The following is a 24,651-nucleotide window of genomic DNA, read 5'->3' on the forward strand; positions in this document are numbered from 1 at the left end:
GCTGTTTTATCATCTTGAAATTGATCGATCGATGCGATTGGAGTTTTTATTCTACGTTTTGTCCACACTTATGTAACCCAAACATTGGAATGCAGTCCAAGAGTCGTATTCTAAATCGATTGCGCGTTCCCTCCCCGGATTGGCTGGTAGGACAGTGTTATCCCCTAGATATTTAGTTTGCGTAACGAAACGAAATACCTATATTTGAGCCCCCATTCGAACTGTATCGTCCGCTGTATTCAATGCGCAGACAGGCTACTCCAAAATCTCCCGAAAGTTGATAATTATCTGAAATGTTCAGCGTCATGGTGGAACTGTGGACCATCTTGGTTCTGGGACTGAGTTCTTCTGTGGCAGCAAGCGGAGAGCACTGCAAGCCTCTGAAAATCGACTTTTGTCGAAATGTGAGCTACAACATAACGTGCCACAATCCCCGCGGGATGCGCATGTACATGAAGGACGGCGGCGCTGAATTGATGAAACGGCTCATCGACACGCACTGTTCGCCCTATACAGCCGAGTTGATGTGTCGTGTGGTCGCGCCACAAGGGGACCCGCAAACCGGAGACTACACCAAGCCGTGCCGTGCGCTCTGCACGAGGGTACAGAAGGACTGCGAGCAGGTGGCGAGAGAGCGAGATATCCCCTGGCCGCCGCGGATCAGATGCTCAGGTTTACCAACTATCAATCACCGTCACACCGCCTGTGTGAAGGTGAACACAGTGTTTATCTTTGCCTCTCTTTTAATTTGCAATAGAGACTAGAAAGTATTGTATGCGGTGCCGTTTGTAAACCTTTAGACTGCGGTCATGCCAGCCGACTCATCGAGATCGGCGGTCAAGCCAGCCGACCTAGTTTTTTGCCGTACCTGTATATACTAGCCATTACGGTAATAGCGTTAGAACTAGTTTAAAGTAAAAGCATTCGTCGGGTACATACAAAAAGACAGTCAAAAAAAGCAAATACTATCAAAGGAAGTGTACGGCCGTTGTGGTATTTACTTTCAAAATAAAAGCCAACCAAACATTCCAATCTGAGACATATTACAATGAATTTGGATTCAATTTAAAGGAAAATGTTATTTCAGGCTCATCTCACTTCATGGTTATAGGTCACGACCCCATAGGGTCACCCAAGTAGTTTCAGAACATTCTGATGTGGAGTTTCAAAATAAAAGCCCACCAAAATGTCCAATATGAGACATATTACATATGATTTTGGATTCAATTTAAAAGAAAATGCCCTGTTATTTCAGGCTCATTTCACTTCAGGGTTATAGTTCACGACCCCATGGGGTCACGCAAAAGGTTTCAGAACATTCTGAAACCTTTTGGCATTTTCTTTTAAATTGAATCCAAAATCATATGTAATATGTCTCATATTGGAGATTCTGGTTGGCTTTTACTTTGAAACTCCACATCAGAATGTTCGGAAACTTCTTGTGTGACCCCATGGGGGTTTGGTGTGGCCGTAGCTACGGCCACACAAAACGCGTTACTCGCGTTGGATAACGCGTGTAACGTGCCTAACTTGACGCTTGATCATTGTGTGTCACAAAAATGGTTCAACGCGACTAACGCGCCTGTGGCTGCGCTGGATTTAGGAGTCTGAGGTAGGAAACCCAAACGCCGCCGTGTTTGGGTGCATGATAGAGCCTAGATCGGGTTAGATTAAATAATCTCGGATATAAATAACAATAATCGGGTTAAATAACTTCACATGGTGTGTCTGGTGTGTTTCCAGCATTCATAGTGTTGATCAGCAGAGGTATATTCCGCCAAGACGTTGAGGTTGCTTAGCAACCAGAGACGCTATCCATGCAAGTGAATGAAGCGTTCCCTCTTCGTCATAACTATCAAACCAAACATCCTTCACATTCACTGAGTGAACATTATGAAAGTAAAATGCACATTTCTCGCTAAAAATGTTTACATAAACGCATTTAATGGCGTAACTATGTTACTATTTCCACCCAGAATAAAGAATGATGTCGGCCGTATGCTTCTGTGCAAGCGTCACTACTCTCTGCCAGTGACGTCGGGTCAAGCTCCAAGGTGATTGGCTATCGCGGCTAAGCATCACGCGTTGGAGCGTTGAAAGTTCAATTTTTTGAACTCCGGGCATTGGTGCGTTGGGCGTGTTACTGCGTTTACGTGCGTCTGCCACGTCTAACGCCCCTAACTGTGTGTTCCCACCAAACGCGAAATCTTTCTCCCGTTCGCGTTGTCGCGCCACACATCATAATCTGTCGCTGTGCAAGTTTTGTCTAATTTGTCGCGCCACAACAAGGTAACCACCATTGCATGTCTTTACCGAGAGACGTCGGAGGACCCGACGCAGTATATTCATAATATTGTAATGACCACGGAAGAGGCAGTGAATGAAGTATTGAATAGACAGAGATTTATTAGATAGGCCTACCTAATAAACCGTTGGAACCAGAGATGGAAATTAACTTTTTTGCCCACCAGCCACTGTGGCAGGTAGATTTAAAAATCTACCAGCCACTCATCTTTTTTACCAGCCACTTTTTATGCACTATATATTTTTTTAATATATGCGTACATTTTAAACAAATTTAAATGTTAACAATAAAACAACATGCATGGCTACACCATCATAAGTCAATCTAATTAGTGCCTGAATACAAATGTGTTCACAGACATGGTAACTAACGTATGATAGTAAGCATTATTGGCCCTTAACACTAATATTCAGAAAAAACATTGGCTCAAAAGGCTATTGGCCTATTGGCTAGTAGAGGCATATACTTGAACTTTATACCCTGAACTTTTAAACGTTGCAAACGTGCAAAAACATAATTATATATTTATGTGGCATTCAGTCAAATGCTGGAAATATATCTGTGGCATTCAGTAGGCCAATGCTATGATAAAATATGTAAAGTATGACCAAGTGTTTCTTTCTGTTCAATAGATAGAACCTTATCAATCCCCTGTGGGAGAAATTTGTTAATGTTTGTCCCTATAAAACAATAATGGTAAAAAAATAAATACACGACGGTAACTGCGTAAGTCAAACCGTCCAATCTGAAGGCTCTACTTAACCACGCCCCCTACCAACTTCCACCAATGCAAAGCGAACAGAACTGAGTAGGGGAGGGCGTAGCATAACTAGTTTGCGAACGACCCAAAGAAACGCAACGCAAATACAATGAGAACATGTATGAGGCTTTAATAAAATCCCGGACGATTTTTAAATTCCGCCACACATTTTTTAAAAGTGTCTCAAAAAGAGGGCATGTCCGGGCAAAAGACGACGTCTGGTTACCCTACGTACGGGAAACCCATTTGGTTCCTACCTGTAACACTGTTTAATAGCGGCCCAAATTGGTGAGCGCTATCCTGGTAATTTCTCTGCGTGAGACACAGTGGCGGGTGAAGTGACACAATTCACCCGCCACCATACAAATCCACCCGCAAATGGCGGGTGGCGGGTGTTAATTTCCATCCCTGGTTGGAACACACAAGACCGGAAACATAGCAACGCCGGTAAACAAACCCCGAGAAGCCCAATCCCTATGAGAGCTCCCCGCGCTACGGCCATCTGGAGGCGCACAGAGCTTTTGGCCGTGATATTATGCATACAAATATTATATTATATATAGAGCTCCGGGAGTCGCAAACGGCAACATTCACTTTCTCCTCCATGCTGCAGTTCACCCCGGACGGCACTGCACTGAGTTTGACGGTTGAACGCTGATTGGCTGTTAGGTTACACATGTCACTCAGTGGCCACGCTGTTGAACGCTGATTGGCTGTCATCACGCAAAATCTGCGTCAAAGTTCAAATATTTCAACTCGAGCGAATTTGTCGCGCCACAAATCCTCATGAACGCGCTCGCCTGAGCACGGCGAAAGTGTAGCGCGATAAATCAAAACTTGTCGCCGGTTTTCTCTCGCGAAAAATTCGCCTGATACGCGCCTATACGTTCACTTTGTATGGGATCCTGTCGCCCCGTCGCGTTTGGTGTGAACACACAGTAACGCAACGCTTCAAAGCTTGTAACGCGTCTACGTGCCTTTACAAATGGTTCCCTATGCAAAAATGCAGATTTTCGACGCCCCAAACGCGAGTAACGCGGTTGGTGTGGCCGTACCTTTAGAGTCAGGTAGGCCTACAGCGAGGGAGAGGATGGTAAAATCCCCCTTATAAGGTAGTGGTGTCATCAGTCACACGTGGCTCATGACACAAGACGCAACAGCAACTCCTGAACAAATACCGTTACATGCATTCATACACTTATCCAGTCTCAACACTCCCACTTAACCTATGAATGACGTGTAAACTGTACAACTTTTACATAAATAAACAAAACAAAACAATGCATAGTCTAATGTCAACATTTTACACTCCAATCATGACGCCTGCAAATTTCCTCAGCTTAAGTCTGGAGGCGGGCTTTGTCATAACATCTGCAATCAAGTCTGTGGGGTAGGAAACAAATGACATTTTATCTTCCCTTCCCCATGATAGACCTAATGAAGTGATATTTAATGTCCACATGCTTACATCTTTGTCAACACACAGGGTTCCTAACAAGCGCAATTGTCCCCTGGTTGTCCTCATTAACAACAGTTTCCTTTAACACAGAGGTATCTATACCACCCAGTAGTTGCCCCAAATAAATACACTCCTGTATTGTTAGAGCTAGAGCCATGTACTCGGCTTTGCATGTGGACAGTGCAATCGTGGGTTGCTTCTTGGTTTTCTAAGAGACTAAGGAGCTGTCTTTACCCATACTCACATAATACCCGTGGTGCTCGTCTGTCACTAGTGTCCGCAGCCCAATCTGCGTCACTATATGCCCGTAGGCCTAGACTCTCGCTGCTCTTTCTGAAGCAGAGCTGTTTGTCTGCAGTACCTCTGAGATGATGAAAAACATGTTTCACCGTAACCAAATGTTCATCTGTAGGGTCAGCAAAATGCTGTGATAACTTGATCACCACGAAACATAGGTCAGGACGGGTACAGGTTGTCAAGGAAATTAGACCTCCGACAGCCTCCCTGTACTTCTTCACATGGTGTTTCTCCAATTCTACACTCCTGCATGTCGAAACGTTCCAGCATCTTTTCAACATACCTCTTTTGTGACCCTTTTACACAGCCGTCAGAGTTGCTGAAGTCGATGCCCAGAAAGTACTACAACCTAGGTCCTTCATCTTAAATCTGGTAGAAAGCATGTTTTTCACTTTCTCTACTCTCGTTGTTGCTGGCTGCGATGACAAGATTATCCACCCAGATAACTACTATAACCTTCCCTGTCTCTTTAGACTATTGTGGGTAGAGGCAGTGGTCTGTCGGGGTTCTGAGTGAAGTGGTCATCTTTTAGACATGTGTGGAGCATCTCATTCCAATTACGCCCCGACTGCTTCAGGCCGTAAATTGACTTCTCTACTTTACACACTAGCTTCTCTCCCTCTTTTTCGTAACCTCCAGGCTGTTCCATGTAAATATCTCGATCAACGGGGGCGTGCAGATAGGCTGTTTTCACATCCATTTGATGCAAGATCAAATCGTCTTGGGCTGCCTTCTGCATTACTACATGTATACTTGTAAGATTGGCTCTTGGTGAGAACGTCTCGCCATAATCTATCCCTGCTCTCTGACTGTATCCTTTTGCTACAAACCTAGCTTTGTACTGATCGTGTCCGTCAATGTCACCCTTGATCGAGTATACCCATCTTCCTCCCACTGTCTTCCTGCCCTCTAGGATCTTAGTCAGGGTAAAGGTCTGGTTGTCCTCTAGGGACTTCATCTCCTCGTCCATCACTTTCTTCCACTTTCCTTTCTCAGTTGATTTCATGGCCTCTTTAAAGGTCAGAGGTACATCACAGACTGCTCTGTTGTAATAATCGACTTTAGTGAGTGTACTGTCATCATCAGTATCTTCCAGAGTATAATCTCTCAGATACCCCAGGGGTTGACGCTCTCTGGTGGGACATCTCCCACTGTCTGAGGCATGTGACGTCACCCTAGGGAGCTTCTCGCCATCATCATCTGGTGCTGACTGTGGACCGTCAGTCTGTACATCTGTGCTAAGTACACTAGGCTGTGGAGTCTCTACTCTCTCGTAACAATCTACTTTGGGTTCTAGTCCTAGCTCCTGTGGCTCAGTCTCGTTTTCACTGGTTGTCTTGGTTACAAACTTTACTAGTCTTTGCTTCTGCACTTCCCTTTAACGGGATAGTAAACTAGATAGGCGGGACTTCCCTTGTCATGTCCTACAAAAAGTCCTCTTTCACACCTAGAATCTAGCTGTCTTGCTGGTAGGCATAGCACACTGACCCGAATTTATGCATCCTGGCTAGATCACACTTTTTACCTGTCAGTGCTGTACATGGGGTAGTGCCTGTGTGCTTGGTAAAGCACCGGTTCCTGGTAAGGGCTGCTTCCTGGAGGCATAGTGTCAACTCTTATGTTGCCTACCTCGTTTTCAGCCAATCGTACATAACAAACTCTGTAGGTGGCAAGAAAGTAAAAGCTGTCATGTTTTGAACTACACACTTTTCCCATCTAGTTTCGACTGGGTTTTTGGATTGTCTGTGCCGTTAAAGTAGCATTATTAATGGTTTACTACTTTAACGGCACCGACAATCCAAGAACCCAGTTGAAACCGAGGGAGGCATCTGATTGGCTACAGAGTTCCTTGTTGAAAAAAATGCATTTGTGAATCCAGCCACGTCAGGAGTGTCAAAAATCCACATAAATACAGACCAGTTCAGACAAATGCAAACAAGTTCACAAATGAAAAGCATCTTTTAAATTCAAGTTGAACAGTTTGTATATAAATGTTACAACATCCAAATATTTCTTTGATGAAAATTGCAAACATTTTTTAAATTCATTATATTGATTTATATTACATATTTAAAACACGACACGTTTATGCGTGTGGATCAGAATTTTGTTTGTTAAACTTATTTTTGTTTATGGATTTATTTTACATTTATACATACCGATATCCATTTGTGTGTGTATGAAATGTATTTTTGAGAAGAGTCATTTATATATAAATCACAAAATACATTTGTGAATCCTTCTCTGTGCATTCATTATTAATGAGACTGTTCTGACCCCATTGTATGATAACTATCTGTTGCATGTATTTAGGATATAGATTTAGATACAAGATTTAGCATTTAGATTTATGATTTCAATTTATATTTAAGTAAATTTGAAGTCACAGAGAAAAATCCTTTAAAAAACAACACAGTAACACCGTCTCAAATTATGCATTGCAGGTGCACAAATTCCTAATTTACTCATCCCCTCTCATTTACTAATCCCCTCAATTTTCAGTTTGAACCGCTCTCTAAGAGTATCAATGCATTTCTTTCTCACAAATTACACATGCCCCACACTCACACTTTTGCACCACATATCTCAGTGAAATGTGGTTAGGGTTATTGTTTTACAATCAACATCAACATATTACTTTCAAAGAATATAAACCCTTCAAAAGGCCCTATTCAATTTGAATTGTAACGTGAAGGGTTAAATAAAAGAACCCCCTTTGTCAGCACATAAGAATTTTGCTGGTTGCAGTTGTAGTAATTCAATGTGACTTATTTCAAATGACAATCATATCAACCCTAAATGATTGAGCTTTGTTGTCGCTTACTTGATGACATGTTCTGCCCGCTGTGAGGGTCACAAATCCATAAACTAGATATAAGCTTACGGGCGTGACTTGGTTTGCTTCACGATGGCAGCCACCGTGAGTTACGTAACCGCTAGGGAGGAGGACATTGTTTCTGATTTATTATTAGGTTAAAATTAATAATGGGAAGACCCACACCAAAGTTTAAATTGGTTCTGAAAACCAAAGCCGCACACACAGCTTGTGTGATGATGCGATTATTTGTCAGGAGGATTAGCAATTTGCCTAAGAGATCACTGTTTTTAGTTTAGGTGATAACTCACTCTCTCCGTGCTGTTTGCTCGTTGCATTGCTAAGGCTGGACTAGCGTATTCATTATTGTTTCAGAGCTGGAATTACCATCAGTAACTTTTGCAGTACTATAGAGAGCACATAGTAAGCTAAGCTGGTGGTTGGCTTTCTTCGAGACAGGGTACCGTGGTCAGAGCCACGGTTTAAGAGTCACAATTCGATACCGCTTTTCGGGAAACACAAATGCAAAATTCACAAGACAATGGAAATAAGTAGAGGGAGGGGGATTTAAATGCACTGTATAACAAGAGTCTGATGTGGGACTCTCGATAAGTGATAAGAGTCTGTGTGGGACAAGATTATTGTGAATCAAAGACATGGTGGACGGACAACAGAGTACAAAGTACAAGACGTCAAACAAGTGCATGTTAACAGCATTCTAAAATGTCGATGTCCACTGTCCAGTATAAACTGTACAAGGGTCCACTGAATGGTTTAAAACTTATATAGTCTGTTGGAGGTGGGGACAAAACATGAAGTTTGTATGGCACCCTTGGTTTGTTCAGTTTTTCTCTAAAATGTTTGTTTTCCTCTCTGGCAGCCTTTGGATCTGGGAGCAGAAACATATCCAGAGCCAACATGTGAGGCCATCAATATCCCGATGTGTAAAGAAGAATCGTATAATCAAACGGTGTATCCAAACCTTCTGGGCCACACTAACCAGGAGGATGCAGGCCTTGAGATACATACATTTTATCCTTTAGTCAGAGTTGAATGCTCTGCACATCTGAGGAGCTTTCTGTGCTCTGTGTACACCCCCGAGTGTGTTAACAGACGGCCGCGGCCCCCGTGCCGAGCTACCTGTGAGCTAGCTCGGGCTGGCTGCGAAACGCTGATGAATAAATTTGGTTTTCAATGGCCGGAAAGTCTCCGGTGTGAAAAATTCACCATGGAGAAACGTGATGTAAGTGTTCGTGGTTAAACTACTGTTCTGTTTTGTACAGCAATACACAGTTTCTTGCTCAAATTCAGAGGAAGACTTGTTGAGATTGCGAGGGATTATGAACATTTGTTATTCACGCAGGGACTACAATGACACAGAAGAATAGCTCCTAGCGCCATTACATTATCAACAAGCATCACAGCGACTCTATTGTAGCCTGTGGAAATATACGTATTAGAAAGCACTGAAGCACTATTGAGGCAGTACTTTATATTGACTCAAGAAATCACCTTTGTAGAAACCAGTAGACACCACTGTCTAAATTTACCTAGGGCTATCATCAGAACCTATAGAAGGGTAAGATTGAAGTGCACCAAGGGAATTGTAGTTCTTGTACGATTCGCGTTATAAGCTGCACAGTCTTGTACCCAATACTTTTCTCCTGTTGCCCTGCTCTACCTGCTAGAGTGCTAACCCTTAAGGGGAAACGCTAGGGACCCGGTTTTGACATCAGACTTGGGGTCCTATGTATGGGCTGCTATGTTGGGATAAGGAGATACACCCCAGATGCACAAAATACAATTCTCAGAAAAAAAGAGGCACACTCCCATGATCCAGACTGGATAGAAAGACACAAGCTCCCATCCAGGCTAAATAGAAAGACACAAGCCCCCATCCAGGTTAGATAAAAAGACACAAGCCCCCATCCAGGCTAGATAGAAAGACACAAGCCCCCATCCGCGAGAGATAAAATAGACACATAATGAAATACCCAAGAAGGCGTGTGTCCACGAAGACAAAGTCTGAGGCCTGCAGAAGGGCCATCCAAACGCAGCTTCACAGAGTATAACTGCTTCACTGGAAGCAGTCTTTACATATATTATGTCTCTCAAACTTATGTAACCAGGGTGTGGAAAGGAGTTTAGCTGCAACTAACGATGTCAACGCCATCTTGAAAATGTTATGTTCAAGGACTAACTAATGAGTGTGTTTTTAGTGTAAAATTAAACCTGGGTTCCCCAAATACGCAGTTTTGCCAATGAGACGGAGAGATGAGTTTCCCCCAAACAATTATGTTTAGTTACAAGTCATAACAGGTGTCATCCAAGGAGATGGCTGGCAAGTGGCGACAACAGTAAACAGGAGGGGGGAGCTAGCTCGCTAGGCTACTCACCCTTTACACGCCCAGGCCTATAAAATACACACAAACACAGCAAAATAAAAGAACAGCACATAGGTGGTATGGGGAGCCCTATAACCGGTGAAACAGGGTTAGTGTTTGAGAAAATAAAGACAAAAGGAACAAACACAAAAGAAAATAAAATCAAATAGAACGACCCAAAACAAAGCAGCAGTGGCGAGATCTAGGGGAAGGGATAATAGACAACTGCTTAGTCGCATATAGGCACGGGCTACAACTTGGATCTGGCAATGTAGCCTACCTCGAGTCCCACCAGCCATACCCCTCACGTTGCTCTCCCACTGTCTACCCTGCAATCTCCCTAGCACTGAAACAAACACCATCCGGCACGGCTACCCAACTTGGTTTCAGGCAGACGTCCGGACGCTTAAATAGCCGCAACAATAATGAATCCGAAACCATAAGTCATTCAGGACCACCCACATTACCTACGGTGGCCTCAAAGTTTACAACTTTGCTGACGCCTTTTGTCCAAAGTGAAATAAGTGTATTCATCAATGAAGATAAGATAAAAAAATTATGGGCCAAAATCAAGTCCGAACAGATGGGTTCTCCATCTGTGGTGGAATATGGGCAGTGTTAACAGCAGACTAATGTCAATGTCTAGTATAAAATGTAAAAGGCTCCACTGAATGGTTGAAAAGTAACATAGTAGGTGGGGACAAAACGATAGTTACGTATGTAACTACGGTTCTATGAATTCCGGGTGACCGCCAGAGGCGGTGCTTTAGCACTGGATGTTCCATCTCGCTCATGCGCAGGTCGAGTAATTATACCAAAAAAGTCACCTGTGACACCTGGGTGACCCGAGAAAGTCTATATATTCCGGAGTCACCCGAGGATCTGTTCCAACTGGATCTTCTCGCGGAATCTGAGAAGTCTGAGTGACAGAGAACTCTGGCGGTCATCCGGAATTCATAGAACCGTAGTTACATACGTAACTATCGTTCTATTTCATTCCTACTGACCGCCAGAGGCGGTGCTTTAGCACTGGATGACTAATACCAAAAAGGTCACGAAGAGTGCTCACCAATCAAGGGTTCGAAACCGTCGACAAGACAGCCGTCGCCACAGGATGAGGAGCAGCGACATTAACCCTGTAGTATCGGGCAAACGTACATGATGAGGACCATGTAGCCGCCGAGCAAATGTCCTGAAGTGGAACCCCCGTCAAGGCAGCCCATGATGTAGCCATACTCCTGGTAGAGTGGCACTTAACGGCCAAGGGCATAGGGAGCCCCTGTGCCCATAGGCATTCAAGACCACATCCAAAACCCAGTGGGAGAGTCTCTGTTTCGACAGGGCAGCCCCCTTCCTGCAGCCCCCGTAACAGACGAAGAGGTTATCCGTCTTACGCAAGCTGGTTGTCGCTTCAACATATGCCCTAAGCGCCCGCAACGGGCACAACAGGTCTGACACTCTTTCTGCACCCCCTGGAGAGCCTGGGGGATTGAAAGCAGCCAACTCGATTGACTGGTTTACATGATGGGTAGGAAGGATGGGTTCGGCCAGAGCACCACTCCTGACCCATCTGCGTGCCAGCGCAAACACGCCTGGCTCACTGACAAGGTATGGAGTACACCGACCCGTTTTGCAGTTGCAATGGCAAGGAGAAATAGCGTCTTCATGGACAGCCGCGTCAGGTCTGCCTGACTTAGTGGCTCAAATGGGGGTAGACATAAGGACCTCAGAGCTACTTGCAGGTCCCATGATGGTGCCCTCAGGGATCGCGGCGGTTGAAGCCTCTGGGCTCCCTTCAGAAACTGCCTGATTAGGTAGTGGGACCCTACCGTCTGGTTATCCACCCTTGCGTGTGTGGCTGAGATCGCGGCCATATAAACACGCAGGGTAGACGCAGCTCTTCTGTTGTCCAACACAGACTGCAGAAAGTGTAGTATCACTACCACTGAGCAAGTCTCCGGGACTTCGCCCCGCGCCACGCACCACTGTGAAAACAACTTCCACCTGCTTGCATAGAGCAACCGAGTGGAGGGTGCCCTTGAACTAAAAATAGTACGGACCACTGACTGGTCGCAAGACGTCAGTAGTGAGTCCTGGCTCTCAGGGGCCACACGCACAGCCGCAGGCGCCCCGGATTCGTGTGCCATATGCGTCCGCCTACCTGAGACAGAAGGTCCCGTCTCTCTGGGAGGCACCAAGGCTCTCCGTTGAGGAGTTTCAGTAACGGTGGGAACCATGGCCTTCCTGGCCAATATGGAGCCACCAGAAGTAGGCTGTGACAGCCACGCTGGACCCTGTCCAGCGTTGCCAGTAAAAGGGGAATTGGGGGAAATGCATAAAGCAGGCTGTCTGGCCAAGCATGAGCCAGAGCGTCCTGCCCTAGGGGACTGGTCCTCTCCGTCAAGGAGAACCAAAGGGGACAGTGGGTGGTCTCTTCGGAAGCAAAGAGATCCGCCACTGCCCTGCCATACCTGTCCCAAATCATCCCCACCACCTCCGGATGGAGTCTCCACTCTCCGGGGGGTGGCCCTTGGCGAGAGAGAAGGTCTGCCGCTGTGTTCCGGACACCTGGAACATGGACAGCCCTCAGGCTTAGAAAATGGGGGAACGCCCACGGAAGAAGCCTTTGCGTGACCCGCAGGCTCTGCCTCGATCTGGTACCCCCCTGATGGTTGACGTGGTAGACTGTGGAGGTGTGTCGGTCCCTCAGAACTGAAAGGAAGTGCCTGAGAGCTAAGAACACCGCAAGGAGTCCCAGCACATTTATATGCTCCAGTCTCTGCTGGGCATCCCACTGTCCTCTGACAGTCCTGCACTGCCATACTGCACCCCAGCCGGAAAGGGAGGCGTCCGTCTCCACAACCTCCCGCCGGGAAGCTATCCTCCCTAAGGGCGACCCCGCAATCAGGTATGCCCTCTCTCTCCAGGGTCTGAGGGCCCGAAGGCACCGCCCAGACACCCTGACCATCTTGTGTCTCTGCCACTTGGGGTCCAAGTGGAGACCATTCACCCAGATCTGAAGGGGACGCAATTCCAGAAGGCCTAGTGGGACCACCATGGATGCTGAGGTCAGCATACCTATCAGTCGAAGGAAGAGGCTTTATTCCAGCATTCCAGCAACTTCCCCCGCCTGAAGCGCTGTAGCAGCTGCAGAATGGTAGCTACGCGCTTTGGAGAGAGGCAGGCTCGCATGGCCACCGAGTCGAGCACCAGCCCCAGATAGCTCACAACCCGACATGGTGTAAGGTTGCTCTAGGTAAAGTTGACCATGAGGCCAAGCCGGTCCACATGGCTGAGGAGCATGGCTGTGTCCCTGACCGCCTGCTCCCGAGTTGGGGAAATGACCAACCAGTCGTCCAGGTATGGCAGTATCGCCATACCTGTGGCCTGTAATGGTGACAGGGCTGCTGCTACACACCGTGTAAATATACGCGGGGCCAGAGACAGCCCGAATGGAAGAACCCTGAACTGGTACACCTTGCCCAGAAAAGCAAAGCGGAGGAACCGCCTGTGACGTTGGGTAATAGGGACACGAAAGTAAGCATCTTTCAGGTCTATTGATACGAACCAGTCCCCCTGAGCGATAGCCTGGAGGACGTCCGCAACACGCAGCATGTGGAAGGGAAGAACCTTGAGGAACTGATTTAGCCCTCTCAAGTCCAGAATGGGGCAAAACCCGCCATCCTTCTTCGGTACCAGAAAGTAGGTTGAGTAGAACCCATCGAGCTGTTCTTGTGGTTCTACTACTTCGATAGCACCCTTCCCAAGGAGGGTGGCTACTTCCTGTATCAGGACCAGGGATCTGTCGGGATTGGTGACCACGGTAACCTTGATCCCGCTGAAAGTTGGGGGCCGGCGTCGGAATTGTAGTGTGTACCCATTGGATAGCGTGGACACTATCCAAGGGTTTGTGGTCTGCTCTTGCCAGTAGCTCAAGTGCTGCTGAGAAAAGCGTCCGACGACCGGCCCTTGGACTTCAGTACCTACCCCCCCTGCCCCTAGGGGCCCTGGGGGGGCGGCGGCTGGGCGCCAAACCTCTTGGCGCCTGAAATGCCACCCGTGGCGCAGAGCTACGGCGCTGGTCAGCCCGTGCTGAGAAGTGCTGGCCCCTCGATTGTCCACCTGAACGTGGTTGAGAGCTATAGACACGGGGTACCGCAGAGGCCCCCGGCCTAGAATGAAGCAGAGGTGCACGCCGTAAGCTAGCAAACTGCTGGCTAGCCTGGCCAACCTGTACACTTCGCTCCAGGGCCTGAAGAGCAGCTGGCCCAAATGTCTGGCCTGGGACCACTGGAAAAGAACGGAGGGTCCGTCGACACACCTCAGAAAGTGGTGACTGCGCCAGCCAAACCTGGCGGCGCGCCAACGTAACAGTTTACATTAACCTGCCTAGCTCCCTAGTCATGTAAGCAAAAGTTTGCAGTGAAGCATCACTGAGGGTCTGACCCACGTATAGTCTGAGACAGCGCCAGAACGATGTGAGAAAGCGAATTCCCAAGACGTCCCACACGGGCAGCAATGTTGTAACTCCTGGTAAGGAGGTCATCTGTAATCCGGCACTGGGGCCGAGGGCAGCGCGCATCGGTTCTCAGAGCCTCGTCCGGAGAGACAACCAGGGACGCTATAGCAGGCTCAATCGGAGCTAACCGGTCCAAGCCATAAGAATCAGCATTGGCCATAGTTGCCAGACCTCTGCTATCACTAGTGTGATGGGAGAGAGCCCTTGAATCTGGCCAGCATCTATGAAGCTCTGCGATGTACGGCTCAGAGGGGGGCAAAGAGAAAACGGAAGGTTGAGCGGCCTGTGGAAAAAAGGCGTTCACAGGTGCAGATGAAACAGGAGCTTCATCCAACCCCAGTCTTGCCAGGGCCATTCGCACGGCTGGTCTAACAGTGTCGCAGCCGGACACTGACCCTCTAGCCAAGCCGCCCAGAGACCCTTGAGAGAACGCCTGAGAGGCAAGGGACGCTTGCTCTTCCTCCTCTGCAAAGAGGCTACAGGACGCAGCTGTAGACAGCATGTCATCCTCTGTATAAGTGGGTTGCGCAGCCGCAGGGGCCGCGGCTGGTACACCCTGAGCTGGTTGGAGGTTCTGTAGGAGGGCTTTAATCTGAGCAACCTCATCCGAGAGCTTATCCACTTGGTTCCCCAAGTTTTCGACCTTACGGGACTTCCCGGGGGGTCCCCCAGCTGCCGAGGCACGGCGCCTGGTGCCACTAGGACCAAGACCCGAAGGGGGCAACCCTGGTCTGCCCTCCACCTAGGCCAACCTAGCTAGCCTCTGTGCATGAGGCATGAAACTACAGTTCATGCACGGGTTATCTGACACTGCTTCCCTGAGGTGTTCAACCCCGAGACACGCAGGGCACTGGTCAGGGCCATCCTCCACCTGCAGGGAGGCCATGCAGGCGACACAACTATGGGCGCTTAGCATGTCGGCAAATTAATTGCAAGCAAATTAATCAGTAGGCTAGGCAATCGAGCTTTAGGCGAGAGCACCCGAGCAACGACGTGACACCCCGACAATAACAGTGACGGCAAGCTACAGGCGAGAGCACCCGAGCGACGCGACACCCCGACAATAACAGTGACGGCAAGCCTTGGAAACCCAAGCAGCCCACTGGAGAGCAAATTAACACAGGCTAGGCAATCGAGCTTTAGGCGAGAGCACCCGAGCAACGACGCGACACCCCGGCAACAACACAGTGACGGCGAGCCTTGGTAATCCAAGCAGCCAACCGGAGAGCAATCAGCGCAGGCTAGACAATCAAGCTACAGGCAAGAGCACCCGAGCAATAATGCGCCCGACAATAGAGTGACGGCGCCAGGAAAATACAGTGACGGCTTTTGGAAACCCAAGCCACTCACTGGCGATTAAATCAAAGAGCGCAACTGGCAAAATAAATACAGTGACGGCGGCTTGGACCCCACCGGCGCATACAAATGAGCAACCGGGCTTAGGCGAACGGACACGAGAAACGGTGCAAGACCTAAAGAATAACACAGCGACTGAAAACTAGCCGCCAATTAATGCTCTAAGCAAATTAAAGCAAAGGGTAGAAAGGTGAAATCAGCTGCCGCGCTAGCCGACGGATAGTCGACTACGCGTAGCCTACACACTTTACTCACCCCTGCCGAAATCAAACAAATTGCAAGTCGCAGCCCTTGGTGGACGAAGTCAAGTCGAGGCACCAACCCTTGGGTTACAAGGCTACTTGCGACAAGCTAATATGGTATCTCTTACAACAAACAATGTTTGTGTGTCCTGCTAGTACGCTACCGCGAGAAGATAGAAGGAACAGATCCTCGGGTGACTCCGGAATATATACACTTTCTTGGGTCACCCAGGTGTCACAGGTGACTTTTTTGGTATAATTACTCGACCTGCGCATGCGCGAGATGGAACATCCAGTGCTAAAGCACCGCCTCTGGCGGTCAGTAGGAATGAAATAGAACCCTGAAAAGTGTTTATGGCACCCTTTGTTTGTTCTGTTCTATAATGTTTTTTTCTCTCTGGCAGCCTGTGGATCTGGGAGCAGAGCCAGGGCCAAAGCCAGAGCCAACATGTGAGGCCATCAATGTTCCGATGTGCAAGGAAGTATCATATAATCAAACAGTGTATCCAAACCTTCTGGGCCACAGCACCCAGGAGGATGCAGGCCGGGAGATGCATCAATTCGATTCTTTGGTCAAAACTGAATGCTCTGCCCATCTGAGGAGCTTTCTGTGCTCTGTGTACACCCCTGAGTGTGTTGACGGACGGCCGCGGCCCCCCTGCCTATCTACCTGTGAGCTAGCACGCGACGGCTGCACACCGCTAATGAAGAAATTTGGCCTTCAATTGCCGATAACACTTCAGTGTGAACATTTCACTATGGAGTCCTGTGGTTACGTAAGTGTTAAACTACTACTGTAAACATATTGCTCAATCAAAGGGGTGACTGCACCGCAACCATCCGCATAGATGTAGATGTAAACCATCCATTTGCATTGAGTCATTAGGCAGACAGTTTCATCCAAAGGTACTTATAACTGAGACAGGTCCCCAGATTCCTTTTGAGGTTAGGGAAAGATTCTCAGCTCAAATATAGAGCTAGGAAACTTTTTTCACCTTGGAGGTAACCATATAAAGAGTCTGGACCAAAGCTCTGTTTGGTCAGGTTCAGCTGAAGACGGCATACTTTTGTCAGGGTTGTGCTCGTTAAGAAAATAACAGTAGAGCTTTAACAAAAACAGCCATGGGCCTCAATGATGTCTAAATCTGGTTGCGTTCTCTTTTTCAGGTTGAGGAGCAGAGCCCTACATCCAGGACACTGATAGACACTGCTGAGCGGGTGGTGAATACGGTCATGAGCTGCCTCTCTCTCTCTGTGTTTAACCCGTTTGCCCTGATTAGTTAATGCTCCACAGGGGTGCAGCCTCGCCCAGCCCCAGGGGCCAATCAAGCCGACCCGGGCCAAGCAAGGCTGCTTAAACCAGCCATTAATGACCCACATTCCACAATGTATGCAAACACAAATGTGTGTGTTCTATCAAACTTCAACAGAAGTCTCTGTGTTTTACCACCAGAGGCTGAATGCTGAGGAGGTGCTGGCCAAGCTGGAGGAGGAGGGGTCAGCTCTACGTGGCCAGTGTGAGCTCTCTCTTCCCTCATCAGGAAAGAGTCCCCCATAATCCTCCTGGGGTCACTATAACAATCCCTGTTCTTCCTTACAGCTCTGAGTCTCGACACAGCCCACCTCCTGGTGACCTTCAAAGATGTATCCTTGAATGTACATTTATTGTTAAGTTATAGGCAGATAAATACCTTTCTACTTAGTACTTATTGTATCATGTTTTCATTCCAAACTGTACATTTTTTAGATATATGATTATGATATTTCTTTGCCGGAATACAATGTTTTATGTTCAGAGGTAGGATATAGAAATACAACTGTTTAAGTATGTGATCCTATTATATACTATTCATATGCATACAAGTCGAATGATATTACCTCCTCTCTGATTCATTTCCCAGTGACTGAGAACTGTCAGTGTGTGTACGAGAGAGAGAGAGAGAGAGAGAGAGAGAGAGAGAGAGAGAGAGAGAGAGAGAGAGAGAGAATGTGGGTGGGTGTGTGTGCTTGTGCACCCATGGATGTGTGAGAGACGGTGTGTGTTTGTGTGTATAATCGAATTGGTGTACACATGCTTTAACCAACCCAAAGAAAGATAAATCTGGCTACCTTGATATACTGGAGTATTCCAACCTCAGCAAATATGTACTTGGCACCAAGAAGGAGTTCGCTGAGAGCTCCGAGGCCAACCTAGGATTCATCTCTTCAGCCCAATTCAATAATACTCTGGCAGCCAAAGGTCATTAGACTATTTTAATAATACAGGTTGCAGGTTGCAGTAAACTTACCAATGAGTATGAGTAGGAATTTCAGATTCTTACTCATTGTAAGTTTAACACATGCTTTTAATAAGAGGAACACACACCCAACGTGCAAACAAGATGTAGGGCTTATGTACTAGTAATAAACTGATGTTCTGTATTACCGTACAGCCCCTTGTGTTGCATGCTAACCGTGCTAAACGTGTCCTTCAGATCTGGCCGTAGATGAGCAGACCTTCCAGGCTCTGTGGCGCCGCTACGGCTCCCAGGGAGCCCTCATGTATGACAACTACATGGCGGTGGTTACTAAACTGCTCCTTCTAAAAGGTAGCCACAATGTGGTCTTGTATGCTGTGAAATAATGAATTGTGTTTGAGAACAGAGAGAACAGTTAATTAATTTTGTGTATAAATATGGTACATTGCTATGCTAGGAACTAATCTGCAATAGTGTTGGCTCATTCGTTCGCGAACCGGTTCGAATGAACGAGTCTTTAGGGCGAACGAACCGAACCGGTTCGTCTCTCTCGTTCGTTCGTTCGTTCGTCTCGTTCACCATTCGATTCACCGGAAACTCGACTGAACGAAAGAACGAGTTTCCGGTAGCACTAACTCCACTGAGTCTGACTGACTCAGCTGAGAACTGTGCAATGGCGTGCATTCTATGATGCGATCTACCGCTACCGGAAACTAGGCTGATTCGCGAAAGACTCCTCCACCGAGTTTCCGGGGAATCGATTCACCGGAAACTCGACTGAACTGGGAGGAGTCGTTCACGAATCGTATGTTCGTTCAGCCTGGTTTCCGGTAGCGGTAAATCGCATCATGGAATGGACGCCATTGCACGAGTCAGTCAGACTCAGTGGAGTTAGTGCTACCGGAAACTCGACTGAACGAACGAACAAACGATTCGCGAACGACTCCTCTTGGCGACCTGAATCACGCAAACTGGGTCACGGAAATGAATCATTAAATCCACCACTAATCTGCAAACTTTTCTCTGCCGTATGCGTCCTTCCTTTCGGTCGTTCAGACAGGTTTCAAACGGACCCAGTCCGGGTCGAGCCAATCACAACCGCTTACCTAATATGGGTCAGGTTTAGAGGTGTGCCCTATGGGAGGGCCATTTAGGCATTTTCATAAACAAGATGGCTGCCGTTACGTTACTCTGATTGGTTGCAGGGTCCAGTTTCCCGATAACGATCTTCGCTCGTACGATCATTCTCACTATGGATCTTGCGAACCATCGTAAATTTCTTTGGAGCGTTTCCCGAAACTCCTCTGAACATGAACGCGCATTCGCTGCACTCACGACGTTCGTAGGATTGTACCTGTCCACTGACATGGTGCTGAAACGGGCTATGACGCAGGGGGAGACGCAGGAATGTAGCAGGAAATAAGGTTTCATTGATTGGCGCGCATGCTCTCTAGAATAATTGTAGAAAATGCAACGTTCCATAATTCAAACGCAGAGGCTACCATTGACACACGGCTGCTGCTGACCCGATTAGGAGAGTTTGGTCTAAATCCTGCCCATATTGTTGTCAGGATGAAGTAGGCTATAGGTCTTTTTTCCACTGCCAAACCGGTTCGGTCGTAGCTTGGCACGCCCGGCGATTTCACCTTCTTATCTCCAGTTTCCTGTGTAATACCGAGGCGGTCAAATCCCCTGTTCATCACGGCGCGGGGTTTCTTGGTTCACTGGGGAAGGCGGGGCTACACACGGAGTCTCTGACCTCTTCAGAATAATTTGTATTATTGCATACTCCCGAATGTTTTAATTTTTTTATGAATGAATAATGCAATAATGAGTTCACGTCTGAGTGTAGACTACAAACGCGATTAAATGGTCAGTGATGTTCGTTAAGGCCAATTTCCACCGGAATCGGCACGGAAGCGCCACGGCAGCGAAGCGGCTGTGTTCCGTACTGCAATCCCCACTGGAAGCGGCACGGACACGTTCCGACAGATGGCTCAAGACGTGCATAATTATAATAAGTATTCATACAATATTATTCACAAGTTATATTCAAACCATATATATTATAATATACATTATAATATATAAATGGGCCTTTACTGTCTATTATAATATACATTATAATATATATATATATATATATATATATATATATATATATATATATATATATATATATATATATATATATATATATATATATATATATATGCATAGGCCTACCTTATAATCAACCATACACATTACCCATTAAATACGGTAGACCTATGATTTGTAGATGTCATGGCAACGTCCACTCGCGACACTGGACTTGCGAGGCATCGACGCGGACTTTCAATTCTTCTTTGCCACTGATTAGCTATTGATACCATACCATAGATAGACTGTATAATATTACAATACCCTGTGAATTGCATAAGGATCGATGTGAGCGCAAAGGCAAACTGATTGGCTGTATCGTGTTCTGAGACACGGCAGCGAACCGGCAACTTTCAGAAATAGAAGAGGCAAGTATCGTAAACGAAGTGCCGGTTTGGGGACGGTTCCGTGCCGTGCCGGTGCTGTATCCAGTGGAATAGCCTACGTTCACTTTAATGGTTTCTATTATTTTCGGCGAGCGATTCGCTGCCGTGCCGCTTCCGTGCCGATTCCAGTGGAAATGGGCCTTTACTGTCTAGACACGGTCCAATAAATAGTGAACCTTATCACAGCCTCACCGAAGCGCCTACAGTGCTTAATGCAAACAATCGCAACAAAAAACGCCTGCAGAACACCCGCTGGTCTCAGCATGATGCATGTCTAGTCTACAGTAGCCTATGTCTTCTGTCATTGGTCAATTTGAGGACATTTTAACCACGATGGTTGAAATAAAATCCGAGGATGACAGCAAGTGCAACTCGAAAGCGACCTCCCACATAAGACCAATGGAATCATTCGATTTTATTATATGCCTTGTGACGTATCGGTACATTTCGGCTGCGCTTGTATTTTTGGAATTTTAAATTGCTGCAATAAATTATGTTGTTGTTGACTTCTTACATGTCTCTATCTTTGCTTTTTAAATCTAACATTAGTCTGAGTAATATATCGGCAGTGACCACGGTTTTTGGTTGCGAAATTGCGCCTGCTGGGCATTCCGTGGTATTGGATTTGTTTTAATAAAACGCATCCAATACACGGAATATTCGCTGGTAACGCCATTGAGGCTAGTTGAAGACGGCTGAACTTCATGCAAATTACTATGACGCGTTTCAGCGGCCAAACACTGACAGCCAATCGGAAAATGTACGCTCTTTGCTTGCGTGGATACCAGGGAACACTGAACACCGGCACTTTGGTTCCTACCTACTTTTTTGGTTCCGTCTGACTGTACAAAATGTAGACTGAAAAATGAATCGCGGCTAATACGGTGTTGTACGATCCGAGCCTTTTTCATTTCAGAGATCGCAACAAAAAGGCTCTGGCCTGGGCGGAGATGTCACGCGTGGTTGGTTGGTCTGGTGTGTGAGTTAATGAAACGTTTGTGATTATTGTAAAATAGGCGCGATACATGCCTGCTAACCGAGATCGGGGTCATCCCTTTGTTCCCCGGGTCCTATGTTCCCCGGGTCCAATGTTCTCCGCTCGGGGAACATAGGACCCTTTTTTAAAAAAAAAGGTCCTATGTTCCCCGTTTTTCCCAAAAAGGGTCCTATTTTCCCCTGTAGCCATACATACCGGGGAGCATAGGACCCTTTTTGGGAAAAGCGGGGAAAATAGGACCCTTTTCTGGGAAAGGGGTCCTATGTTCCCCGCAATCTATCAATCTTTAAAAATTTAAACTTTGGCGCGACATTCGTGTGATGACAGTCAATCGGCGTTCAACAGCGTGGCCACTGAGTGACATGTGTAACGTAACAGCCACTTACGATACGTACATTTGTCATAAGAAGTGATGCGATGTATCGCTGTCAGTGACAGTGATAATGACAGCTGTGTTTTCTGTTTTGTGTTCAATAGTTAATGTGTGCAACATCCATAGTGATTTTGATACAAAGTGATGATAAGCGGGCTGCAGTTAAAAGTGATGATAGAAAATATTTGCGATCAGAACGTTCGTATTTAAGCGGGAATCATTTTCATTTGCTCTCCATACCACCAATCTAACCAACCAATCACGTGTAGTCATGCTTTAAACAAAACACGTTTTTGAAATCGTCACATATGCAAACTAATCGACAAGACGAGGGATAAATGACAAGGGATATATCTCTTGTCTTTTATCCCTCTATTCCCGCTATTCCCCACTATTCATGGAGCCTAAGGTGAATCATTTTTAATTAAATTGTCGAGATAGATAGATAGCCTAGTCAAGTCTTTATTAATACCAAACGACACAAAATACATCCCATTAAAACTACACACGTTGATAGATGGATAGATAGATTGATAGATAGATAGACGATAGGCCTAGATAGATAGATAAATATGTTCCATTATTTGCCTTGCGGAGCCAGCCAGTCCTGTGCGCCTATTAGCCATGTGCGCCAATGTCAATTTGTTTGACGAATGAGTGCAGATCATGATTTGCGGATCACTGTAACATATTTTAACTAGCCTACTACAGCACGCAACGTTTTTTTTTTTCTCGGTTGTAATTACATTTTAGGATTTTTTTTTATACATATATTGGAGTGGAATCACTGTCCTACTTGCTGTCGAAGCACTTCATCCAACAAGCAAAACCGTCTCTGCAATGTGGCCAAAGTGTATGGGAGTTCACTCTTTGATTTGGCTGTCTGTACTAAAAGCATACGGCTCCTATAAATGCTTCTGCAAAATTGAATTGTAGGCCTACGTCATGAGCGACTTGAGCGACAAAACCGAACAGAAATATTCGCAGCGATTTCTTATGAGCGACAGGATGCTCATCCCAAGAGTACCCCTGGAGTCCTCGTTAGCTACGAGCGTTTTCACGACATTCGTTACCAACGCTGCATTCGGGAAACTGTGAAAACTACGATGCTCGTACGACGCACTTCACGATCCACTTCGGCAAACGATGCTTTCGGGAAACAGGGCCCAGTTCACACACAAATGACAACAAGTTCCCATTGAAAAGCGTCTTGTAAATTCAAGTTTAACAGTTTGTATATAAATGTAACAACATCCAAATACATTTTGATGACAATTGCAAATATTTTTACAATTCATATATTTATGGATTTATATTACATATATTTAAAGCAAGACAGTGTGTGGATCAGAAATGTGTTTGTGAAACTTAGATACCTTCCCTGGAAGCCGTCCGGTTTAAGTTTCATTGGGTCGTTACTATTTTATTTATTATTTATTCATAAATAATTGTTACATAAGTTACCTTCACAATAGCACAAAGACCTATATTCAGAAATAGAGGTACTCTTACAAGACAATTTTAACATCTACACTTGCAGAATGGCGGACTGCTGCCTATTAATCAATGTTTCGGCTTATTCCCTGTCTTTTGAAAAAACCGAACAATGTAGCCTACAGCTTTCTAGCCGATTGTTTAACGTCTTATATTCATAGACTTTCCAACCAGTAAAAGTAGTGTGTGGTCCCATTTTCCCATCACTCCTACCATGCCATATTGCGAGTTTGTGACGATGTGGTCACGTCGGTCTCGTCGAAGGACGACGAAATCATGAAAGGGAAACTCCCCCTGATGTGTTTGCTATTATTGTGTGAAGTGTGAAGGGGTAAACTTATCCTGTGTTCTCTTGCAGAGCACTACCAGACCAGCTTCACTTTCAATCAGGTATGTTTACAGGGATCCAACAGCCTCCCCCACACTTGTGTTGACCCGTTACCACACACTACAGCCCTTCCTTCACCTTGTCCACATGTAAAAAGATAATAACTGCATATTATTCACCTAATGGTTTAGCTATCTGTTGTGTTGTATTTTTCCTTAACGTATTTGTTAAAAGTGTACATAAACCCTAAAAGTGTAGTAGTTGTTATAGCTGTACAAACTGCACCTGACTTGCTCAGTAGGGATCATGTTGTTTCTCCTCTCTCCTCAGTTCATCCAGGCCGTTATAATGTGAAGCCAACCACCACCACAACCCAGAGAACTTTCTTTAACCTTGTTTAGCTGTGTGATTTGTTTTCTGAGTAGCAAAAATATTCAATCAGCTCATGGAAACTTGTTCGGACCTGACTAATAGGTCAGCCGTTCAATATAATCAACTTTTGCAAATAAAATAACATTTTGTGGACGTTGAACAACCCATCTTACCTGTCTTTGTCT

General features: G+C 46.2%; 1 protein-coding gene across 2 annotated transcripts; it reads left to right on the forward strand.

Moving 5' to 3' along the window:
• Nucleotides 1-101: 101 nt before the first annotated feature.
• LOC130391243 (uncharacterized) lies at nucleotides 102-24,651 on the forward strand. Of its 2 annotated transcripts, none has more exons than XM_056601275.1 (10): nucleotides 102-713; nucleotides 8,517-8,879; nucleotides 16,542-16,913; nucleotides 17,305-17,367; nucleotides 17,591-17,654; nucleotides 17,738-17,781; nucleotides 18,229-18,376; nucleotides 18,612-18,725; nucleotides 24,125-24,156; nucleotides 24,425-24,651. In XM_056601275.1, the coding sequence occupies exons 1-10, from the start codon at nucleotides 294-296 to the stop codon at nucleotides 24,446-24,448; spliced, it is 1,644 nt and encodes a 547-aa protein (XP_056457250.1). In that variant the 5' UTR covers nucleotides 102-293; the 3' UTR covers nucleotides 24,449-24,651. The 2 variants fall into 2 exon arrangements, with proteins under 2 accessions (XP_056457250.1, XP_056457251.1); XM_056601276.1 differs by having other exon boundaries at nucleotides 152-713; nucleotides 17,305-17,358.

Source organism: Gadus chalcogrammus, chromosome 11 (assembly GCF_026213295.1).
Source record: "Gadus chalcogrammus isolate NIFS_2021 chromosome 11, NIFS_Gcha_1.0, whole genome shotgun sequence".
Taxonomy (NCBI): Eukaryota; Metazoa; Chordata; class Actinopteri; order Gadiformes; family Gadidae; genus Gadus; species Gadus chalcogrammus.